The sequence below is a fragment of the Temnothorax nylanderi genome, unplaced genomic scaffold, assembly GCF_030848795.1.
Source record: "Temnothorax nylanderi isolate EJ_2023f unplaced genomic scaffold, tnyl_v1.0 TNYL_tig0835_pilon, whole genome shotgun sequence".
Classification (NCBI taxonomy): domain Eukaryota; kingdom Metazoa; phylum Arthropoda; class Insecta; order Hymenoptera; family Formicidae; genus Temnothorax; species Temnothorax nylanderi.
The window spans coordinates 4,974-25,740 of record NW_027249897.1 but is presented as its reverse complement, the minus strand read 5'-3'; the positions used below and the strand labels follow the sequence as shown (position 1 = coordinate 25,740).

Below are 20,767 nucleotides of genomic sequence, written 5' to 3'. Positions count from 1 at the left end.
CTATCATAATAGAATACGTCGTAGAAGATTGCATTTAACACCATTTCGCATAGTTTTCGAAAAAACCTTATCATAGTATGTCTTTTTTTGTTTTTTTTTTTAATTGTTATCGCATAAACGCTAAATAACTTGAAACTTAGACACAAATTATGATAAAAAAATATAAGACGATATGTTGAAATATATTTTGAAGTATCTATCCTTCTCTAACAGCACCGTACGGCGCACATAGCAAGCACGTCGCTATGACGTGCTAACTCGTCGCACGTAATGTTACAGCGACGCGCGACGTCTCAACTGGGGTTCGAAACGTGATTAACATGTCGCTGTCATGTAACAGCCAAATTTCTGGTGACAGAGATGTTGCAGTAACGTGTATTTGTGACTTTATGTGTTGAACACCCATTGACGACTTTAAAATGGTTGACCGGTTTTGAAAAGTTAAGATTGGTTTTTATTATATTATGTGCATAAATATTTGATAGACAAAATGCATTATTGTACTTGGTTGTAGTAAAAATTGAAACAAACATGTCCGTGTGTGTACTATATATTTTGTGTACTATTAAACGAAGGTTGATATTGAATTTGGCGAAGATTGGTAAAGGGGTTCATTTTTTATAAAATTTTTAATTTTTTGAGAAATGTTCGTGGTAGCTATAACTTGCGCAAATTTTGAGATATCGGACTATTTCTAACTTTATTATCTTTTTTGGTCTTTTCTACCCCTATTTTATATATAATTCTTTAAAATTTGGTTAATTAGACCTAGCTTTATATGCGAGCAAAGGTCCATTATTTTTTAGAAATGTCTGTGTTAGCTGTAACTTCCGCAAATTTTGAGATATTTCGGGCTATTTCTAATTCTATTATCTTCTTCGATCTTTTCTACCCCTATTTCATGTATAATTCTTTAAGATTTGGTCGATTACACCCGGCTTTATACGCGATCAAAGGTTTATAATTTTTTGAGAAATATCTGTAGTAGCTGTAACGTCCACAAATTTTAAGATATCTTGCTATTTCTAATTCTATTACATTTTTTAGTCTTTTCTACCCCTATTTCATATATAATTCTTTAAGATTTGGTTGATTAAACCTATAGCTTTATACGTGATCGAAATTTTGAATTTTTTGAGAAATGACTCTTATGACAATCTAACATTATTTGAACAAAAATATATTAAAAAGCGATATCCTAATTTGACCTAGAATGATGTAACATTTGACCCAGAAGAGGATGGAGCTCGTAAATTTTTCGTAAAAATTATATAAAATAAAAAAAAGTGTGCAAATTAGGCACACATTTTGGATCAAAATTTATTTAATATACTTATCTTACTTTTTTACTGTTACTTCAGTGATATATGCAGTTAGAAAATTTCTGTTATTAAGCAAGTTCCAAATACTGATATTTAGATATCATATATAGCTGTTGTGAAATCTTCAGAGAGATAATAAGACAGCCTATACGTACACGATGCGCGCCATATTTGATTCATGTATAACTTACAAACAAGAGCGCTCATTCGTTAACTTCAAAAATTATTCTTATTTAAAAACAACTGCGTGGACACAATTTTACCACAGAAAAAAATTACTTTTTTAGCACAAAGAATTGTACTATACATTTCATATGCGCGAATTCTAAAGACACTAGTATAATATATAAAATATAATATTTCTAATTCAATAATTAGGTATTTATAAGACGTATTGTAGTATTAAAAGAAATATATTTGTGTGCGTAAAAGATCAATAATTTCATAAAATCTGTGAAAAATACTACATTATCGTGTGCGTTACTTTTTTGATAACTCCTTGACCCTTTACGATATATTTCACAGCAATGCGCTATCGATACATATATCAGTTATTGCTCTTATTGTTTCACAACGTTAGGATACTCTTTTACCAAGTAACCTGTTAAAACTGATAGTCACGCCGTTCTAAGCACCAGTTCTTCCGCGTCGCTGGTCGAATAAAGAACAATTAAGTCATTTCAAACAAAAGTTAATTGACTGTGTGCACTTTCAAATTTTCGAACGTGACAATGTATGCGCAAACACGACATCAAACATCAAACGCTGAGGAGGTAGAAGATAGCAGTTTGATCCTTAGCAGCTCACCTCCAGATAAGGTATAAATAAAATTCAAATCAATTAATTAGGACTCTCGATAATGAACAATAAAGATTAAATCTGGCCATAAGAGTCAACGCAGTTATTTGTGCGTAATAAATCAAAATTTATTTAATTCTTTTTACATCTTTGTCCGAACAATTCGGCTCCGCATTGAGCCATCATCAGCGGCATAACAATTACAATTTAAAATATTCTCACGATCTCCGTTACGCTATGGATGAGTGCTTCGGGACTGGAAAGTCAGAAAGCCAATCTGCTCGTAACGTGTTGACGTATGGTTGGAATGTAATGTCATTTTCAAGTGATCAGGAGAACGCAAGTGTAATAATTGATGTCGTGGTCATTTAAGAATCCGTTGTTCAGCAATGTGATTAGGAACATATAAAGTGAGAGAGCTGTCGTGTTTAATGATCTGCGAGATAAATAAAATTGTTATTAGCAAAATAACAAAACGTGTCATATTTCTTCCAATTTGCTTATTAAAATAAAATGCTATCTCTTTTATTAAAAATAATTATTCTCTACAATGGATATTCTTACTTCCAGACCAAAAAAAATGAGAAAACATTCACAGGTTTCTCAAAGAAGCTATCTACATTAGTTACATTAGTATAATATAAACTTATAAAGATATTTTTTTAATATACGTGATTCACATAATTTGTATTTCATTTAAAAATAACATGGTTTTATGTTATTAATAAATGCAGAGAACTTACGATTTTTTGTGCATGAAAAATGTGCTATGCTGCTTATAACATACACAGAATGACTTGTCAATAGAAGTAATCCACATTAGTTAAATTTAGAAATAACAATATAAACTTATAGAGAAACAATATAACTTAATATAACTTTTAGGACCATGGCACACAGAAAAACTTAAGCAGTAAAACTTAAGACTTAATCAATTAAGCAAATTGATCAATAGCTATCTTAAGTTTTCGAGAATTCTTCACTGTGATTGGTCAATTTGCTTACTGCTTAAGTCTTACTGCTTCAATTTTTCTATGTGCCAGAGCCCTAATACAAATATAACTTACAATATAACAATATAAAAATATAACAATATAAAAATATAACAATATAAAAATATAACAATATAAAAATATAACAATATAACTTAATATAAATTGAATAACACTAAACTTATAAAGATATTTTTTAATATTTGTAGCTTATAATTTATATTTAGTTCAAAAATAGCATGATTGTACACTATTAATAAATGCAGAGAATCTACTTATTTTTTACGTACAAAAAATATATACTATGCTACATCAATGCAGTGTGATATACTACTTCTAAATGTAAATCGATATAAAATTAATGCGATTTCAATAAAAAGTTTCTTTTTAATAAAGGATTAAATTTTAAATAATAAAAGGTTTAATAACTTTTTAATGAAACTTCAATAAAGTGTTTTCTAAATAATATTTACAAATTCAGATAATACTTATGAATCAAACATGATAACGTCATCAAATTGTGATTTCATCACACAAATTGGCTAATCATGCTAATCATAATTAACTATATAAAACCTCACATAAGCAATGCTCATCACTTTATATGTATATTTTTAGCTTGTTTATAAATGTCTAAAGACGTAGATGTATATAGCGACATCTATAATAAAACAAATATATAAAGTTTTAAAGGATTTTAAAAGAAAAAAAAACAGCAATTTAATTTTGATTCGACATACATATTGATCGATATTTTCAACACATATAACATCTGATGAAATAAAATCATTTATTGCATATTGGATGCGTTCATAAACAAAGTCATTAATCAAACAGCGGACTTTTTAGTGTTGTATACTTTTAACAATAATATCATATATTATGACAATAATAAAAAGAATTATTAAAAATATTTTTCCGTAGATTTCCTTAATATAAAAATTGTTTCGTCATATATAATTTATAAATGCCAGTGAAACGATAAACTCATTCCATTCGAAGGAAGTTACAAGGAGATATCGGCCTTGACTTCCAAACTGTTCTCTATAATCAAAATGATGCAAAACCTTTCACGGATTACAGTATTTGGAATTTTACACTTCTTTTTCTAAATAACAAAAAACTTGATCGTCTATTTAAAGTCCTCCTTGCTTCTCATGTAATCGTATTGCTTTTATGCATATATAAGGAACTATTATATATGCATATAGTCTTTAAGATTCTCGATTTACCGGGATTTCCATCAAACACTCGATGAGATCTAAAACAGGAGGGGATTCTTGCAACCGTATATATGGGAAGATCGCTCAACCATAGTTTTAATCCGGCAGTTTACTTTACGGTTTAACTATCACGACACGCGAACATTCGAGAACGCCGTTATTCAATAATGGCAGATGTAATGATGTTAGTGGTATGTGTCTTATTTTTATCGAAACGTTTTAAAATCTTGAAATATCAAGATATTAAAACATTGATTTCTATAAATGGAGACATCAAAATATTCCTACAAAAGAAAGATTTATTCAATACGATTATTATTTAACGCATTATAATTATTCTCGAATATATGTGTGTTAGCCGAAGCTGATCCATGGCGGAAATTACATCAAAGAAGGCAGAGATTCAGCTAGAAGCACTTGCTTAATTTTTTCCCCGAAAGAAGAAGACGAAGTTGGATCGCTGGGAAAATATCTTCAGCTCTTTGTCGTAAGTAAAATTTCATTGATTAATGGATATATTGAAATACATATAGTCAAGGGCACATATTATTTTAGAAACACAAAGTGAATCTCTTGCACATCGAGTCCAGAAGTTCTCTTCGACAACCAAATGGCTATGAGTTTATGGTGGATTGTGCACCAGGTGGTAATATAGCCTCTGTAATTGAGTGTTTACGAGATCAATGCAGCTACTTTTCGATAATCTCCAGGTAGTAATTTTTAACATTCGTTTAAAAATTAAATATAATATATTTTTCAATTTCCAATAACTTTGCCATAAATAGTAACATTGTTTAATTAATAATTGCACTATATTTATTAATTTATTATTCTTATTACGTTATTATTTACATACGTAAACACACACGCACGCACGCACGCACGCACGCACGCACGCACACACACACACACACACACACACACACACACACATTATTATTATTATTATGTGTAAATATTATGTATACCTAATCTATCATTATTATATATTATATTATATTATATATATATATATATATATAATACAATTTTTAATTATTGGGCAGATGTCGAGATAATAGTATTTATTAATATGCGTAAAACGTGACAAATATTATCTTATAATTAGAGTTAATCAAATTAAAGTAAATTAAATTTTTAACGCAATGTACCGTTTAAAAACTTTAAAAATCTAGATTTCTTTTCTAATATTCTTTGCAATATTTCTTATTAACAGTTATAGTTTTTAACAAAACACATGTTAAACATAAATAAATCAATTACACTGGTTGACGTGTCAGATGCGGATTGGGTACTCGAGTCGTTTCCTGTAGATTTTTGGCCTCTGAATCTGAATCTGTCAGTGAAATTTTTCTATCACATCTGGTTTTTGAAAAAATCGAGGTTAACTGTGCAAAAAAATGTGTTTTTGGCCCTTTTTGACAAAGTATACCAAAAAAATGACCTAATATATTGGATCAATATAACGTCAAAAAGGTATCATTTTAACTGTGATGTGTTACTTGGGTAGGTGATGAACCCGATGTGTTAGAAAATTCGAAAAAAGCTTAAAATGAAGGTTAGACATAATATACTTTAGGCTAAGCAAACTCATAATTAATCCGCAATTATCTATTGCGAGCTACAATGTTTCTTTGTGGTAGGGTGCACTCGCGCTCACGCCTCACCAGCCGTTGGCTGAGGAAAATCAGAAATGAATTCTTCAAAATAAAAAATGGCCAAAAACGCGTTTTTTGTATACTTGACCTCAATTTTTTCAAAAACCAAATGTGATGGAAAATTTTTACTGACAGATTCGGATTCAGTAGCCAAAAATTTATAGAAAACGACTCGAAAAACCCAATCCGCATATGACACGTCGACCAGTGTTATTATAATATCAATTTAAATGTGTTAAAAAATATTCTAGCTTCATGAAGGAGCTGTTATATAACTAAATAATTATCAATATTTGGTTCGATTAATCGTCGATACATATATTCCAAACTCACACATTAATATTAAAACGATGATCTTCTTGATAACTAAAAAATATTTTTCTTCATCTATAAAATATATTATTCTGCTTCGATTGTTTAGTATACAAAGCTATATAATATAAGATTTCAATATCTTTATCAATTCACCTTCTTTCATAATCATCAGTCAAACATTCATTATTCATATTATACATATTTAAATTCTTCAATATTTATGTGGTCAAGGTAATAAAATAGAATGTGGATTGTAACTTCTTTTCAGAAATCACAAAGATAATATGAATACAGTACCATGGTTTCCCAGGAGAATACGCGACCTCGATAAGTTTGCTAACCAAATTTTGTCTTACGGTGCCGAACTTGATAGCGATCATCCTGGTTTCACGGATCCTGTATACCGACAGAGAAGGAAATATTTCGCAGACATTGCTTATCATTACAAACAGTAAGTGAATTAGAGTACGATGTATATCGTATTAAAATAGCAAGACATGTAAAGCTAGACATGTAGATATTTATACAAATATTTATAAAAACATATAAATTTCAAAAAATGTAATATTGTATTTATGTACTACGTTTTAGCGGACAACCTATTCCAAGAGTGGAATACACACCTGAAGAAATAGCTACGTGGAGCGTAGTTTTCAGAAATTTAACTAAGCTTTATCCAAAGTACGCATGCAGAGAGCATAATCACGTTTTTCCGCTGCTTATCGAAAATTGCGGCTACCGAGAAGACAACATACCCCAACTAGAAGATATATCCAACTTCTTGAAGGGTAACATCTTGGTGCTGATTTAAAATTACATTAAAATGCTAGATAGCGTTGTGAAAGCTAAATTATCTTCAGTTTTGAATAATCAATTTTCCTTTCTTTGATCTGTATCAAAAAAGATAAATCGCTAACCAATTAATAATGCAATTCAATGGTTCACACAATCACGCACAATTTTACCTTCATAATCGAATTCTGTTTTTTATCTTTTAATTGATTTTTCAGACTGTACCGGTTTTACACTTCGCCCAGTGGCAGGATTATTATCTTCACGTGATTTCCTAGCTGGATTAGCCTTCAGAGTGTTTCACAGCACGCAATATATACGGCACAGCAGTAAACCACTTTACACGCCGGAACCGGACGTGTGCCACGAGATTCTCGGCCATGTGCCACTTTTCGCCGATCCATCTTTTGCGCAATTTTCACAAGTTATTGGTCTGGCATCCCTTGGTGCTCCGGACGAATATATAGAGAAACTTGCAACGGTATCATAAAATATTTTGCTTAAATTTAAAAAATGTAATATTATAGTTGCAGACCCATATAAAATACATTAATCGAAACGTTATGAATATATGTTAAAGATTCTCTTATAAAGACCTAAAATTAAAAAATTAGATACTATTGTTAATCTGACTTTTAATTGTATTCGTTAACAATAGAAACAGAGTTTGTTAACAATAGAAACAAAATGAAAGGAAAAAACAAAGATTCCATTATTTAAGAAAGAGAAAATAAATAATATATTGAATAAATTATAAGTATAATTTGTTTCTGCAGTGTTTTTGGTTCACGGTTGAATACGGAATATGTCGACAAAATGGAGAATTAAAAGCATACGGTGCTGGTCTGCTGTCATCTTTTGGCGAATTGGAATATTGTTTGAGCGACAAGCCAGAGCTTCGACCTTTCGACCCACCGAAGACTGCATTGCAAAAATACCCGATAACGGAATATCAACCCGTATACTATGTTGCCGAGAACTTCGAGGATGCAAAAGAAAAGATGACGTAAGTACGGGGACAATAAATAAATGTGTCGAATAGATTTTCTCTTATCTATCTCGCCTCAGGTCAACACTTGTTTTCTTCACATTGTATGCAATATAGGCTATTTTTGGCGTGACTCTGATATAGTAAACAAAGTGTATCAAACTGTACTAGAACGTTTTTCGCGTGTTTGGTGATTTGTGATATAGCCGTTTTGACATTACCCAGTTGGTTGATACCATGCTATACTAATTGTAAGTAATACTAAGAAGCAGGGTACCTGTTAGTACCTATACTTATGTTGTTAAATGTTGCAAACATAACGCGCCAAATATAATACAAATAGATGTAAGCAATGTATTTTACATATTTATTTCGTGTAAAATTTATCTTAGACTCGGTATTTTAATTACAGTTATCCTATAAGTTTTAGGTTCGCGCGTATAGAAAAGAACCAGTATGTTTTAGAGTAAGGGCCAAAGCACATATGACAGTCGTAGTCGTGGACGTAAGTAACGCACAAGCTTTGGCGTATCCTGATTTGTCAGGTCGAGGACTATGACCGTCGTATATCGCTACGCCATGTTATGTGCTTTGGCTCTAATGTTGCGGTACGTGTTTGGTATATATATGTATCAAACAATCGCCAAAAATCGCCATTTATCGCAAAGTTGTAATCGTAATGCACTTCATGCAAGATATAATGCGCTTCTTGTTTGTTTAGAATTATCATGCAAATTTACAATTTGTGTAATAGTTCCAAATAAACGCGGAAGGGATAAGAACTAAGAAAAATAATCAATTCTTTTAATTTTAGGAAATTTGCTCAAAGCATACCAAGAAAATTCGGAGTCAGATATGATGCTTATACGCAGAGTATCAGCATTATTGACAGTAAACAACAAGTGGAAGCTCTTGTAAATAATGTAAATCAGGAAGTACAAATTTTGATGGATGCATTAAGAAAATTACATCATTAAAACTAATTTTATCCTATGTTATTCTTACATGACATGATATAACATAATATCATAATGTATATATATTCTTTAATAAAATATTATCGTACTATCATGTTGTAAAAATAAGTTTTTATTAAAGTAAATACGTATACATAGAAAAATATCATTTTATATATTAAGAAATTTTATTTTTGTAGTAATACTTTCAGAAATTTTTATTATTATGTAACTTTCATACATTAAAGAATAATTTTTGTAAAAAATAAAATTGAAACACTTTGCTGTTTTTCAATTTCAATATATTAAATAAATATTATACATCATATCTTTACCTTTTTTTAAAAAAGTAGTAAATTTATATAGTTTAAAGAGTAAGAGAAAAAAATTATTGAACATTAGGAACAATAAAAATTTGTAGATATTTCTTAAATTCCGAAAAACTAATTATCTAATGTACATTTATTTTAAATTCGATTGTATGTTATAAAATTGTCAACTATGTGAATAATTTCTGCTAAAAATTTTTTATACCAATCTATATTTTGCATTTTGCGTTCTACGCAGTCGTCTCAAGAATATATTGCCATCACATCAATTTAAATGGCATATCGCATGACATATCGTAGTTTGATCGATGTTAAGCTTTTTGTTCTATATTGACGATATTTTGATCGAGCAACAATTATGAAATGTTATAACAATCTAACATACATTTATATTATAATGCATTAGATATGTAAGAAAATTCTAACATTATACTTATACATACCACAAAATATATATTACTTTTCTTGCCATCATATACATATACAAATATATAAATACACCCTGTTCCGGAAAATGTGGAGATTGGTCCCTTCTCCGTTGACTTTGATGACACTTATTAAAAAAATAAATTCAATAAATACATATAAACGTGATGTGTCCACTTTGATCGTAGCTCTCTCACTTGTTGCTATAAAAATGCTTTACACTTTATAGAAATAAACAAATTATTCTTGAGAGCTTACCAAAATTTACATAAAAATTGTACATTTAATATAATATACTTTTACTTTCTTAACACTGCACGGACACCGTGTTTTTGGAGCACTTAATACCCGGACACCCCGGGACTTTTAAGTCCAAAAGATTTTTGAAAGTATTTCTATTACAAAAAATCTATAAAAATTTATGTATCATCTCTAAGGGTTTCAAAAAGTGATTTCTATATACTTACATAGGCCGAAACTGTTGCAATTTTTTTTAAGAGTGCTGAAGCCATTGTTGGAATCATAAATGAAAAATCGACTTTGCCTTAAAAGGCCCACGGTGTCCGCGCAGTGTTAGTAATACGTTTCTCTTTATTCAATAAATCCGTAGATCTGTCAGTACACTCAATACTGTCAGATTTACTATCAGAATTTTCATTATTCGTTATTTTATACAATATACACATACAATAACGCAGTAACCCTTAAATATTTAATCACTTTATCTTTTCCAAAAATAATTTTCTAATTTGAGAATCTTTTTTTCCCTACAAAGATATAAATTATATTCTCAATATGGAAGGAAGGCAAATAAAGCGAAACTTAAGAATTATATTAATTGTATAAAAAAAATATCCATCGTACCATATCGTAATCTGGAAAGCTTTCCAAAATTTAAATAAATGTTATATTCTAAGTAAAAGCTACATTATTCCTTATCAAAACTTATCTCTTTTAGAGATTATTTTACAATGCGTGTAATTAACTTTTATAAATTCTGATTTTATGTAATACACATTTTGCGTGGCACAATACTACTTTGCTTTACATTGCCTCGTAGTTTTTAAGAGTTTCTTGAAAATAGAATTGTAAGATAGTCCATTATATGGAAGTCCCTTATACTCTAAAGATCGCTGGAGATCGCACGAGAGAAACATAGATGAAATTATGAACAAATATACAACAATCGTAGAACAAGAAATAGTCAATATGTTAAAAATTGCACGCTATTGTAAAATGCTAAAAGTTTGTTACATTTTACGCAATATCTGCCACTATCACACAAATGTTCTTATCATAACTTCTTAGAATATTTTTGTACACTTGAAACATACAACAATTTTTACAAAAATTGCAATGCTCTCTAAAAAAGAACGGTAGGACCACAATATATTTGTAAGTGTAACAATAGATATTGTAAGCCAATTTTTTCACAGCGATAAATAAATAACATAAACTTGGGAGAAAATTTCGAAAAATCTTAAGTTTTCGAAGATTAAAATTTCTTGCCTACTTAATATTATAGATACAATTAATACATAAAAAGAGGAAAGTCTTTTCTAATTTTGCGAAGATCTTTGCTGTTGATTCGAAGACGCCTCCAAGTTACTGTACATCATCTCGGCTTGTTGTGGACAGATTTGGAAAGGCACGAGATCGGAATTGCTACCTTCCTGCTGCGGTGGCCCCTGTTGTTGTTGTTGTTGCAGTTGCGAATGCTGCTGTTGCTGTTGGGTTTGAATTATAGCGCCCACATTGCCATGCGTTGAGCCTGGCGACGGATTCACTTGTAAGGAATGCGAAAATAATTCCGTAGGCACTATAGGTACTGGCACAGTAATTGGTATGGGAAGTACGTTCACGCCTTGTACGCTATTGGATGTGGGCAATTGTACATTAGTATTATTAATATTACACCGGCTTGCTTGTTGACACGGGTTTGATGGATTATACGGTATACCAGTCTGAAATATAAATATCAATCAAAGAGGTTTTTTATGTCTTTTTAAGCAGATAGTATTTCAGTGAACAACTATAATTTTAATATTTAATAAAAAATTTAAAAAGCAATATGTAAAAAACATATATAAACATAGATAAATAGATAGATGCACGTCTGAAACAAAAATAATCAGTTACCCGAAAATTAAAGAAGTTAGATACTATTGCACAATTTCTTATTTAAAAAATATACAAACATTTAATAACGGCGTGAGAATCCCATATCGGGCGATAAACAATTGTTCTGAGACCCTTCTTAATTCTTCTTGCTGGTGAACAATCAGTTGTTGTAGCTCTTCATGTTTCCGTTGTAATTCATCTTGTATTTGGTTCTGCGCAGGAGTCATTACTATACCCTGCTGATGTAACATCTGAAAATACCGAGAATACAACAAAATAAACATCTTTATAACTATTCAGAAATATATACAATTAAACTATTTACAAGTATATAACGTTAAAATATTATAAATATAGATCAAATTTTGTTAAATTTATATAAATCATATAATTTTATTATATTAAAATTAAACAAATTTTTAAAAAATGCGTATGCATGGATTACGCAGATTAAGAAAGTCTTTTCAGTTTATACAAAAATGAATTAAAACGCGATTGTGTAACGAAAGTTGCACCTTAAACACGATCAGAATAAAAATTGTACGTTTTATATATAATTATACATGTGCAATTAATATTAATGTCACGAATAATTTATTTTCTTACCTCATGAGTGGGTACGGATGAAAGAATTGGAGCAGCAGGCGCTGCAAATCCCGTTGTGACGACCGATTGCAGATTAACTGTTGCATATTGCGCGGGATCCATAAAATTAATACACGATTGATCGAGCTGATGTTGTTGCGGTTGCTGTTGCTGCTGTTGCTGTTGCTGTTGCTGCTGTTGCTGTTGTTGCTGTGGCTGCTGCTGTTGCGTTTGTTGCTGTTGCCTACTGTCTACCGATGCTATTGGCTTCGACACCACGGAACTACTTGCAGAAGCTGCGTTCGATCTTGATCCATGTGTTATTTGTGAGTGAGGTGAACTTCGTAATGAAACGGATATTGAAGACGTATTGGAACCATCACCGCGATGTCGGAGATTGGAAGCGATTGTCATCGACTTCGACGTTCTCGATGATTTGTTTGACCATTGCGTTAATGGTGTTTGACAAGATGTCATTACCTGTGTGTGTGTAAAAATGTGAACCGAATATAAATATAATGCATACGCGCAAATGTAAATCGAGTTCGAATCATATAATAATATTGTAGATATTGCGTACATACATAAAAAAAAGAGAATCCTCTCTTTCTTCCTTCTGTTTCTCTTTTTCTTCAAAATTTTGTTTTTTAATGTTTTTATTTTATATATTGTATTATTAATTATTATTTCTAATATTCTAAGTTAAATAATCATCAGTATATTTAACTGTATTGATTTGAAAATTTATAAAAGGAAGAAATAATCAATGTGAATAATAACATCTGCTTCATCTTCTATTTTATTTTATATTTTTTAGTAAATTTTAAAAATTATTTTTATTTCTCTATTCCATTATTTAACTTTATCTGCTTTTCCTATAGCAAATATTTTATCCACAATATTCTTCAACACCAATAAAATGTGTAACAAAGATTACAATCGAACTATAAAATCAGTCACAAAATATTGGCCAATATACATAAATTGATAAAATAATAAAAATGTCTACAAATATCTATTAAAAATTTATTCGGCATAAGTTTTGTATAACTGAAATTTAAATTTAAAATTCTTTAATGACAATATAATCATTGTTTTAATTGTTTCAGTTTTGAAGTCTCCGTTCCTTGCATTTATACATACGGATATATTTTGTCCGAATTAATATCACAATAGTTATAAAATTATATAATCGCGTGCCGTCTATCATCTTACTTGTTTTACAGGCAGTAAAATGTCTTGATTTTGCGTTTTATCGTAACCCCCCGATTCCGCGCGCATTTCCTTCATTACGTCGACGTAACTGACCACGTAATGCGTGCACACGATAAATTCAGGTTTCGAATTCCATTGATTGTAAGTGATGTAGAATCTGGTCTGCAGCCAAATCCATTGCTGGCCTTTCGTGAGGAATCTATAGTAGCAAGACGTCCCTTCGCCTTTCTGCATCACTAAAAAAGATGACGTAATTAATACTCAACTGTCGATCACTAGTCGATCGTTTTTTCAATACTCACATGATTCATGGCACGTAACTACATTGTCTAAATCGTCTACGTGATAGTAATCGTAACCAGAAGTGCCTAAAACTTCAAAAGGCAGATACCCAATAATAGGTGGAGCTCTGTGATCTAAAAATAGGAATTTCCATTCGAGACTATGGCGAGATGTGAACTCTGACTTCGTACTGTCCGTCACGGATAATTCTCGGATAAGCTGAGGAGTTTGCAAACGTCCCGTACCCACGAAGACCAATCTGCAAAAGTGAACGTGAATGAATTGCGATGCAATTGTATTTTTAAATTTTTGTATACGGCTAGGGAAAGTACTTGTTATCTGATCCGCTGGTATTACTAAGTTTCTGATTTGGCAATAGATTGTCAACATCGTTATCCATAGCAGAACCTGTAACAACACAATACTTTGATTATATTCGATTTTAAATATAAAGTTGTTTGATAAAGCTGGTTGTCTGATAAAACTGGTTTTGAGAATATACAATTATTTGCAATAAAATATAAAATTGTTTGATAAAGTTAATTTTTAGTATAGGGTAACTCCGGTATATACGCCGCACCTAAGGAAAACTTAATTTATCGAGTACTATTTACTATGTTTAAGGCAAATGAATTATACGAATAAAAACTTTATACTGTCTACTACTATAAAAAAAAATTAGAAATATGAAACATTTATTCTTCGTATTTAACAAAAAAAACTTTTAGAGACCCTTGCATTTTTGCCATATATCCCAGAGCGGTGGGATAAATGATATTCATAGGTGAAATATACGCCTTACAAAAAATTACAAGTAATGTTTATAAATGAAGCAATAAAATGTCATAATATGTCATAAAATGTGTGTAAAAAGTTTATTAAGGTGTAAGAATGATAAACAAAAAATTATAAAACTGAACAATTTTAAAAAGAAAATAAACGAACGATAGATGCATTAAAGGTTATTGTTATATGATCCAAAAAAAGAAGGAAAAAGAACACATAGGAGATTTCGACTTTTACAGAGTTTGTACTATGGCATAAATTCCGCACGCTACAAATGCCGTATATCCCAGGCAGGTGGGATATACATATCAAGCTAAACAAAGAATAGGTACAAGAGCTATGCACTTGCATTTTGCTGTATTCCATCCTTTTACTATATCCCTTTACATTTATGTATCATGAAATAACCATTAAACCTTTTACACTCTTTACAGTAATCATTTTATGTAGGTCGTAATATATGATCGCGCTACTTACTACATTGAAAAATCGATTCAACTTACGACGGTTTCGTTAATATTAACAGTAAAGAACTGAAATTACAACACAATACTAATATGGCATAAAGGCACATAACAGAATATAATTGCGAGCAAATACCTTCATTCCTTCTATTTTTTCTGACTTCTGCGGCGTACATCCCCGCGCGGCGTAAATACCGGAGTTACCCTATAGAATTACTTTGCAAATTGAAAAGTATCGAGATATTTTACTCACGAAAGTATCCAATAAACTGTACAAGTTCATAAATAGATTCTTCCCGAAAATCGAGTCCACCCCTTTTGATATGACACGTGAAAGTAATTTGGTCCTCTGTTAATATAGAAAATTATGTTTAATAGTAATCACATAAATCTCTTAACTTCTATAATGACTAGAAAAAATACCTTTCTTCACACTGCGTCTATCTCGTGTGCTCCCGGGATTCAGTAAGACATTATATAACTGCGGCTGGTCCTCTTGATATGTTATATCATAAATAGTTGTGTTCTCCAATTCGTTCGGAAGATATCCAAGCAGAGACGTAACACTCTCGGAGACATAATAAATGTGTCCGTTTGAAGAAAAAACCATTATAAATCCGTCCAACGCCTATATTTAAATAAACATTTATATATTAAATATATCTACATTAAATAATACTACAGAGTTTACTATAATCTTACGTTTAATTTATTATAATCTGTAGTAAATTTTACCTCTAATATAAGGTGAGTAAATTCTTCGTTAGAAAGAAAAGATGGTTTCCAGTCTTCTTGAATCTCATGGACTCTCGACCTAACAGCTATCTCTGAAAAGAAACAATTACATACTGTAATTTCAAAAAATGACATTTAAAAGCTTATCAAATGACAGTAATGGATTAAAAAGTTAATCCATTTATTAACTCTTTTACGTTTACTTAAGAATTTTAATTAACAATTTTAATTTTAATTATTTACAGAGATATTTCAGTTTTATACAGAGCACTGTGAAAAGTCTTGCACTTACCATTATGATTCTTTAAAAATAGAATTGTTGACTTCAGCACCGTGGATTTATCCATTTTCCGCGTATTGGCACTAACCATACTACCAAGCTCGTTCACAAGCATGTTAAATTGATCTCTACGTTTCTTTTCGCTGAGATTACGCGATTTTCTGAAAGACAAACATTTATACGCTTAATATTTATCGCGACAAACATTAAATAAGTTGCGTAAGAATTTTAAATAAGTTCCTACCGCTTTGTATCATCTTTATCATCGATATCATCGTCCATGATGTTGCTGAAGACAAAACGTGTTCTTTAATTTAATATAATAAAACTTCTTGAAAAGATGAAGATAATAATACAATGACTCGTTTCTGCAAAAGGAAAAAATTGATATATTCATAATGTGTATTCAATATTGATATATTTAACCTTTAGACTGTGCCGGCATTTTTTCATTAAAATAGTGTCCTTTTATCTATATAAAAAATTTATCTATATAAATAACATGCACATGGCGCAAAATGCCGAGATTTGTTCGGAGCCACAAAAGTGGCTTCCGCGGCAGGGAACATACGGTCAAATAAAAACTTTTTTTCCCCTCAAAAATAGTGTATTTGGGGGGTTTTCGGTGTCGCTGATTCCAATTCTGAGCTTAGATTTATGAAATTTCAAGCCTAAGTGCAGTATTGACAACATGAATGAATATAAACGTATGCTCATGGAGAGAACGTATTGCGTGGGCAGCGTGGCTCGTAGACTACAATATACACATGTATAGTCAGTACAGTCACCGGCATGAATGGAACGACTCATTGTGTGTATTAATACATTTAGTGTTTATTAAATGTCACTAACTTATTATCACACTCAAGGGCCACAAAAGTGGCTTTCCCAGCAGTCTAAAGGTTAATGCTAATTTTATATTGTTGTCAAGCAATGTTATTTAAAGGTGATGTTAATTGATTTTAAATAACATAATACATTAATCAAAAATTACATTGATCTTCGATAATAACAGAATAATAATTGTATAAATATTATGAGCAATGTCTTATATTTTAATTTGTATTTTGACTATTTTGTAAGAAATTAACAAACATGTAGTATTACAGAAGCATAAGATAATTAAAGCAAATATTAAACAATAAAATTATATATACGAAAATTATAACTATTTACTACGTTCTGGAAACATTTTTTATCGATTTAAATAAATGGTTCGTGCAGCTTGTATACATCTAAATTGTACTTTAAAAATAGTAAAATTTAAAACAAAATTTGCGCAATTAAAAAATGACTTTAAACAATTATTATTATTATGGTTAAATAATAATATAAATAACTTTTTAGTTCTACATAAATTTTGATTATCAATATAATAAATTCAAATAAATTATAACGTACATTAAAAATAAAATTGATGAAATAATTTGATATGAGAATTACATTAAAATGTCAATAACATTGTTTTAATTGTAAATAATTGCTTGATTTAAATTACATCAAGAATTATATAACTGCAGTGCAATAAAAATTAATTATATTTATTTATTGACCAAAAATTGCAATAATTTAACATAATATAATGTGCAAAAATAATAGTTGTAATATTTATATTGTATGATCACTTCCATTCTACTGTTACAAGGAATAAAAATGATCAATCGAATAAATCAGTGCAATCCTTAATCAGCAATAATAGAATCAAGTAGAAACAGTGATCATCTGAAGCTGACAAATTATCGATATATCTACCGTACATAGATAAATTTTTTACAAATTCAAATTATATTATATCTATAAAATATTATATCTATTAAATCTATAAAGATTTTCATAAACATTTTGAAAGCACATAATACTTGCAATATAAATAATTTGCTCATAATTATCTAGCAACTTATATAAGAATTGAATAAATATAAGTAATAATGATCAATTATCAATTTATAAATAATATATGCTTTGCTTAAATAAAAGATTATTTCTTAATATAACTACAATAAATATATTGTGCTTTATGCAACAAATTTCCCTAGAATAAATAAATATATATATTTAAAAAATATATATTATTAAAAATATTTACTATGTTAATTGATGCAATATCTGTTTCGCAATATGCAAATGCTCTTGGATTAATGATGCTTATATCCTTTCGCACTTTTAGATAAACACATTTTTCAGCACAGAACAGCTTTGATTGCCGGTTTGGTACGCGATAATTGCGGCAGTCACTTACAGTCCACAAGAAAGAAATATTTAATAAAACTCGTTCACTATAATTTCCCAAATATTTCAGTCGGCAGATTGTCAGGATCGAGATGAATGCGAGTTCAGTCTATAACAACGATAAGTCCTCTAAGGAAGCGGTATTAAATTCTATAATCACAAAGTTTCAGCACTACAGAAACCCAGTAGGACAGTTTATAACACGAGAAGATGACCGACAGTAACCAAATTAAAAATCCGCTGCATCCACTAACAATGAGAAGAAACGTCTGAAGCGTCTATCTATCAACGAAGATTCAGGTGTCTCATTTCTTACGGCTTTCACCCACTTCGACTGACAGAAGGGATGCCCGCGTGAACAGCCCGCCCTGCACCAAATATACGCCGTGCGCTATTGCACACGTATGCGCACGTATACGCACGCGAATTCTCGCGAGGTCTCAAGTCGAGGAAGTACGTTGGACTTTTCGAGTCTTCCGCCAATCGTTCCTCGACGATGTCGTATTCGCTCGCACGGGATGACGCTCTTCGCCGATGGCACCGCCACATTTTTCAGGAAAAGCACTCCGCGGCGACCGTCCGCTCCGACGACGGTCGCTCCGATTTTCACAACGCCTCCGGAGTCAATTACGCGATCGGAGTGAACAGACAGGACGCTGCAACGGACTGCCGACTGCCGACTGTAGCGCCTTGCTATCGTCACACTTAGGTTCATTAGCCGCGCAGCCGAGCCTTATCGATCGTGAACGTAATCGCGAGTTTTTACCGCGATTCCGCGCGATGATTGCGAAAATCCATGCGGAACACACGGAGAGTAGGCCAAGTAGAAACAGACGAGTCAGACCTGCCAACCGCCTTGGCAAAAGTCCCCTTCGCTCCGTGAAACTGCGCGCTGATGATGATGATGATGATGATGCCGATGACGGTTCATTTAATGAGAGCTTATCATTTCTCAAATTTGCACAAATTACAGCTTCCCGACATCTCAAATTTGTCAAACTCGATGACTATATGAAATAATATGGTGTATTAATATTTTTATTTCGTTAATTGGACTACGCTTTTGAAAATCAATGAGAGGTAAAAATCTAACAATTTCTGTCATAAATCTATTTTTTCAAAGAATTAAGTAAAATTTGTCTTTTTTAATAGAAAGATAATTGGTTCCAGAGAGATTTGAACTTTGACTCTTACGTTGAGAGTCGCAGCGATAATTATGCTAGCATCAGACACTTCTACTGACCGCCAGCAATAGAACAGATGCGAAATAAATGTTAGTTTCTTTTTTTAAAACTTATGAAATTTAAGGGATTCATACGCACAGACGCACGCACACACATTTTAACACGATTACTCGCTCATGTAGTATCCAATTTTTCCATTTCGAAAGAGAATCTTTCAGCGCCTACAATTTCCCGTATTTCCGCTCCTCCGAATCTCATTGGAAATCAGATGACCCTACAATTTCCACTCTTACATATTTTTTTTCATCTCGACTAAGAGAAAATTCTGTCTGTATTCTGTATTGCCAATGTCACTGGACCGTGTCACTGATGTCGGCTTGGTCGACCAGCCTCAGAATGGATTTTCACGTAGCGAAAATGGCAGTCGAGCTGTTTTCCCGACAGTGCGCAATCGCGGCTTTATCGCTTATTGCTATCGTGCATTCGCGGTGAATGTGCGCGGTATATTACGTCGCGGCGCACATTCGACTGGCCGCGATTGGCCGGCCGCCGCGCGGCCGCGCCGGCGCGCGCGCCAGTTGCCGTACATACATGCGTTTATTTCAAACGTTCGACCTGCACGCCTGCACATGCATCCCGCTGCAGCAGCATCGTTGAGCTAGCGTCCGTAATGCAATTCGCAACGGACGTGACATCTGATACCCCGTGAAATATCGTCGCCGCGAGTATAAATTCCACAATGTTTGCGGCCAAACTGGCGGCCGGCGGCACACTGTTTCGCAAAGAAATACTCTAAAAGAGATCGGCCATCGCGATTTTTCATTGCCACGAAACAACGAGATTCTTTACGTTGAGATACAGAAGAGAAAGGAAGACGTGTAAAATGCCTCAGTAATATCATGTTTTTTATTTACAGATTTAGCGACTGACTCGAAAGTTTTTTATCTTCCTTTAAAATTTAATCGTTTCTCGAAATTGCTCTAGTTCCAAAATATATATATATCGCGCCTTGATTAAATAATACCGTTAAAGTTGCAAAAATTCAGAATTAATTTTCTTAATTTATTCCTCATTATTAGAGACATCT

The 20,767-nt window shown here is 31.6% G+C and overlaps 2 protein-coding genes across 8 annotated transcripts; one reads left to right on the top strand and one right to left on the bottom strand.

Moving 5' to 3' along the window:
- Nucleotides 1–1,938: 1,938 nt before the first annotated feature.
- Hn (phenylalanine hydroxylase) lies at nt 1,939–9,159 on the top strand. 2 transcript variants are annotated; one of them, XM_071724751.1, is made up of 8 exons: nt 1,939–2,140; nt 4,694–4,822; nt 4,891–5,045; nt 6,577–6,759; nt 6,900–7,096; nt 7,319–7,581; nt 7,877–8,106; nt 8,903–9,159. In XM_071724751.1, exons 1-8 carry the CDS (start codon nt 2,054–2,056, stop codon nt 9,063–9,065), a joined length of 1,407 nt encoding a protein of 468 aa, XP_071580852.1. In that variant the 5' UTR covers nt 1,939–2,053; the 3' UTR covers nt 9,066–9,159. The 2 variants fall into 2 exon arrangements, with proteins under 2 accessions (XP_071580852.1, XP_071580853.1); XM_071724752.1 differs by lacking the exon at nt 1,939–2,140 and adding an exon at nt 4,366–4,526.
- Nucleotides 9,160–9,488: 329 nt separating this feature from the next.
- On the bottom strand, nt 9,489–20,140 carry Clk (circadian locomoter output cycles kaput protein Clock). Of its 6 annotated transcripts, XM_071724746.1 has the most exons (13): nt 19,835–20,137; nt 18,354–19,503; nt 16,512–16,635; nt 16,280–16,428; nt 15,988–16,079; nt 15,676–15,880; nt 15,506–15,601; nt 14,335–14,410; nt 14,023–14,261; nt 13,721–13,956; nt 12,527–12,985; nt 11,998–12,171; nt 9,489–11,763 (listed from the first exon to the last, which is right to left on the bottom strand). In XM_071724746.1, the coding sequence occupies exons 3-13, from the start codon at nt 16,547–16,549 to the stop codon at nt 11,359–11,361; spliced, it is 2,169 nt and encodes a 722-aa protein (XP_071580847.1). In that variant the 5' UTR covers nt 16,550–16,635; nt 18,354–19,503; nt 19,835–20,137; the 3' UTR covers nt 9,489–11,358. The 6 variants fall into 6 exon arrangements, with proteins under 6 accessions (XP_071580847.1, XP_071580849.1, XP_071580846.1 ...); XM_071724748.1 differs by having other exon boundaries at nt 16,512–16,556; nt 18,354–20,138; XM_071724745.1 differs by having other exon boundaries at nt 18,354–20,137.
- Between the last annotated feature and the right edge of the window lie 627 nt (nt 20,141–20,767).